The sequence below is a fragment of the Helianthus annuus genome, chromosome 13 (genome assembly GCF_002127325.2).
Source record: "Helianthus annuus cultivar XRQ/B chromosome 13, HanXRQr2.0-SUNRISE, whole genome shotgun sequence".
NCBI lineage: Eukaryota > Viridiplantae > Streptophyta > Magnoliopsida > Asterales > Asteraceae > Helianthus > Helianthus annuus.
The window spans coordinates 17,097,102-17,101,120 of record NC_035445.2 but is presented as its reverse complement, the minus strand read 5'-3'; the positions used below and the strand labels follow the sequence as shown (position 1 = coordinate 17,101,120).

Here is a 4,019-nt window from a genome sequence, read left to right as displayed (position 1 = left end):
AGAGGTTCGCGAAAATGCGATGACAGAAGAGAGTAAGCACACATGTGTTTCAAACAATAGTTGCTACAACCGTAGGGCTCCAGAGAGTGGTATTCAGGGTTTGAAAACTGATTTTAACTCGCGTAATTTTCATCCTGTCCAAGGTGAATCCTCGAATGCAAGATCGTATACGGACTCGGTTGCGGCTTCTAAGTCAAGAAAAGTTAACTTTAGAAATCTTGCAAGTCCAGCTATGCATGAGGGATGTGACGTCGTTCTTCCTCGTGAATCTGTTCGTGCAGTGCAACAAAAGTTAGCTAACACATTATATGGATATTTTTTGGGTGACCGTGTGGCGTTCCCGGTTGTGGAGTATTTCGTTCGTAATAACTGGAAGAAATTTGGGTTGGAAAAAACCATGATGAATGCGAATGGTTTTTTTCTTTTTCCAATTCTCTAATGAGACGGGTATGCTGGATGCACTGAAAGGAGGACCATGGATCATCCGGTCTCAACCGTTGTTTCTTTGTGAATGGAATCCGACTGTTAAGTTGGAGAAAAAGGAGGTTAAAAAGGTTCAGGTATGGGTTAAAATTCATGATATTCCAATTGCGGCTAATACAGAAGATGGGTTGAGCATGATTGCTACAACAATTGGTGAACCGAAACTTCTGGATTCATATACTACTTCCATGTGTATGGACATGTGGGGTCGAAGTAGTTATGCTAGAGCTTTAATCGAGGTGTCTGCTGACAAGGAGTTGCGTGAGGAAATTACTTTGGCAATTCCTGAACTTGAGGGGGAGGGATTTGTCAAAGAAACTATGTATGTTGAATATGAATGGTACCCGAGTAGATGTTCTAAATGTTGTGTCTTTGGCCACTCGATTGAAACATGTCCTCTTACCCCCAAAAAGCCTGATATTGTAAAGAGGATGGGTCAGAATGATAAGAATCAAGTGCAAGGGAAGCGTTATGATAAAAAGTACCCGGTTATTCATAAAGATGGGTATCAAGATGTACCGGCTAGGAAAGTGGCTCGAAAACAGGGATTCCAAGTTAATAAACAAAAACAAAAATTTGAATATAGGCCGGTGATTGCCAAACCGAAGGGGGAGGTGAAAAAAGATCCATCATCAAGTGGAATTGAATCTAAAAATCCGTTTGCTGCTTTGAATGATATTGAAGGAGATGGGTTCGTCGACTCAGACAGTGAGGAGGTCATGGAGGTATTTAATGAAACGAATGATTTTATGTTACAAAACACTAAGAAACCAAACGATAAACAAGGGGCAAGCACTCCTTCTCCAGTTGTTTCCAATGATTAGTCTTGCTGCATGGAACATTAGGGGGTTGAACCGCCCTCTGAAACAACAGGAGGTTCGTCAAATTGTAAAGGAAACTAGGCTGTCTTTTTGTGCTATTTTAGAATCCCATGTGGATATTCACAATCTGAATAAGGTTTGTTCTTCTGTTTTCCGTCGTTGGGATTGGACTTCGAATGGGAGTAGTTGTCAGAAGGGTACAAGAATTATTGCTGGCTGGGATCCGGGTATTCTTGAAGTCATCTTGCTTGATCAATCTTCTCAGGTTATGCACTTTCAAATCATTTTTAAACAAGATAAAAGGCGGTTATTTTGTTCAGTTGTGTATGCGGCTAATTATTATCTCACTCGAAGGGAGGTATGGCATCATTTATCCAAACATAAAGTGCTTGTTGGTAACAATCCGTGGGTTATATTAGGCGACTTTAATTCAGCTCTGCATCTGGATGATAAGTCGATGGGCGCTTCGAATATATCCCCTGGTATGAGAGATTTTCAAGAGTGTGTCTCGGATATAGAAGTGTTCGATATAAATAGTTCGGGAATGCATTTTACGTGGAACCAAAAGCCTAAGGAGGGAGTTGGACTTCTAAAGAAAATTGATAGAATTATGGGTAATACCCCTTTCGTTGATGTTTTTCCCAACTCGGTAGCGTTTTTCCACCCGAATCGGTTATCCGATCATTGCCCTTGTTTGCTAAAGATTCCAGCTACAGAGAACAAGAAGCATCAATCGTTCAAGTTTGCTAACTTTTTAGTTTACAAACCGGGTTTTATTGAGGCGGTCAAGAAGGTGTGGGAAAATAATGTTGTGGGCGTTCAGCAATTCCAGTTGGTTAAGAAGCTTCGTCTTTTGAAAAGACCTCTTCGTGCTTTATTATTCCAACAAGGTAATTTGCATAAGAAAGTAGAAACGTTGCGTGGGGAGTTGGATGCGATTCAACGGGAGATAGATAGATGTCCTTCCAATCTCAATCTTCGTAATCAAGAAACAAGGATTACGGCTGCTTTTCAAGAGGCGTGCCTAGATTAAGAGCGTTTTTTAAAGCAAAAATCTAAAGTGGATTGGCTTCGGGCTGGTGATTCCAATACGGCTTTCTTTCATGCTTTGTTGAAAAGCAGAAATCATGTGACTCGTATTGAGGTTATTATGAATTCGGAAGGGGAGATGTTTGAAGGGGAAAGTGTCGCTAACGCATTTGTTACTCATTATGAGAAGTTCCTTGGTAGTGAAGATGCCTTAGAGCTTCGTCCCTCTTCTGATCTTTTTTTGAATAAGTTGAATGCTGATGATTCCACTCATATGGTTCGTCCGGTGACATGTGAAGAGGTTAAACGGGCTATGTTTTCCATTGGTAATGAAAAGGCTCCTGGCCCTGATGGGTATACGGCGGCGTTTTTTAAAGGAGCTTGGGAGGTGGTTGGGCATGATGTTTCGAATGCTATTATAGATTTCTTTAATACAGGTAAACTTCTTCGGGAGCTGAATAATACTCTCATTGTTCTTATCCCTAAGAAGCGCACGCCGTCTACGGTCACGGATTATCGTCCAATAGCGTGCTGTAATGTTATTTATAAATGTATTAGCAAGATTGTGGCGGATCGTATTAAAGGGTGTTTGATTCAAATTGTTGGTATTAACCAATTGGCCTTTGTTCCGGGAAGGAAGATTTCTGATAACATTCTTCTTACTCAGGAGCTGATGCACAATTATCATAGGAGTTTTGGGCCTCCACGGTGTGCGTTTAAAGTAGATATTCAAAAAGCATACGATACGGTTCATTGGAGTTTTCTAAAGGATGTGCTCATTGGGTTTGGGTTCAACTCTAGGATGGTGGATTGGATTATGACTTGTGTGTCATCTCCAACCTATTCTCTTTGTATCAATGGGGAAATTCACGGGTATTTCAAAGGTCGTCGGGGGTTACGTCAAGGAGACCCGCTATCTCCTTATCTTTTCACGCTTGTTATGGAAATTCTTTCGTGTATTCTTCAGCATGCTTCTAGGATGGATAGGTCGTTCAAGTTTCACAACAAATGTGAGAAGCAGCGTATCATCAACCTCTGTTTTGCAGATGATTTATTTCTGTTTGCTCGTGGAGAGGTTTATTCAGCTCGGTTTATTATGAAAGCTCTTACTCGCTTCACAAATATGTCGGGATTGGTTCCTAGTATTCAAAAAAGCACAGCGTTTTTTTGTAATGTTTCTATTGCTGTCAAGGAGGCTATTTTGAATATTTTACCATTTGAGGAGGGAGTTTTACCGGTTAGGTACTTGGGTGTTCCTCTTATTTCATCGAGACTCCTTGCTAGAGATTGTAGTGTTTTGGTGGAGAGAATGGAGAAGAGAATCGATAATTGGAGGAATAAGCTTTTGTCTTTCGCAGGTAGACTACAGCTTATTAATTCGGTTTTGGCTTCGATGCATATTTACTGGTCCTCAGTTTTCATTCTACCCGCTAGTATTATTAAAGATCTGGAGGCGAAAATGCGGAATTTTCTGTGGTCTCAAGAAGCGTCTTTTCATAGAGGTAAAGCAAAAGTTGCTTGGAATGCTATCTGCGTTCCAAAGTATGAGGGCGGGCTGGGTATTAGGAGGCTTGGAGATGTTAATAAGGCTCTTATGGCGTCTCATGCTTGGAGTGTTTTGATCAAGAGGAATTCGCTATGGGTCGCTTGGATTTACTCATATAAGTTAAAGCAAGGTAACTTTTG

General features: G+C 40.9%; 1 protein-coding gene across 1 annotated transcript; it reads left to right on the top strand.

Moving 5' to 3' along the window:
* Positions 1–449: 449 nt before the first annotated feature.
* LOC110900542 lies at positions 450–2,337 on the top strand. The gene is made up of 3 exons (XM_022147430.1): positions 450–1,208; positions 1,329–1,359; positions 1,409–2,337. The coding sequence occupies exons 1-3, from the start codon at positions 450–452 to the stop codon at positions 2,335–2,337; spliced, it is 1,719 nt and encodes a 572-aa protein (XP_022003122.1).
* Positions 2,338–4,019: the final 1,682 nt, after the last annotated feature.

Excerpts from the sequence above, each read along its gene's own strand:
- LOC110900542 (XM_022147430.1), top strand. The coding sequence starts at position 450 with ATGCTGGATGCACTGAAAGGAGGACCATGGATCATCCGGTCTCAACCG. Across the intron at positions 1,209-1,328 it reads ACAGTGAGGAGGTCATGGAG|GGGGTTGAACCGCCCTCTGA; the intron begins GTATTTAATGAA and ends ATGGAACATTAG. Across the intron at positions 1,360-1,408 it reads GCCCTCTGAAACAACAGGAG|AATCCCATGTGGATATTCAC; the intron begins GTTCGTCAAATT and ends GTGCTATTTTAG.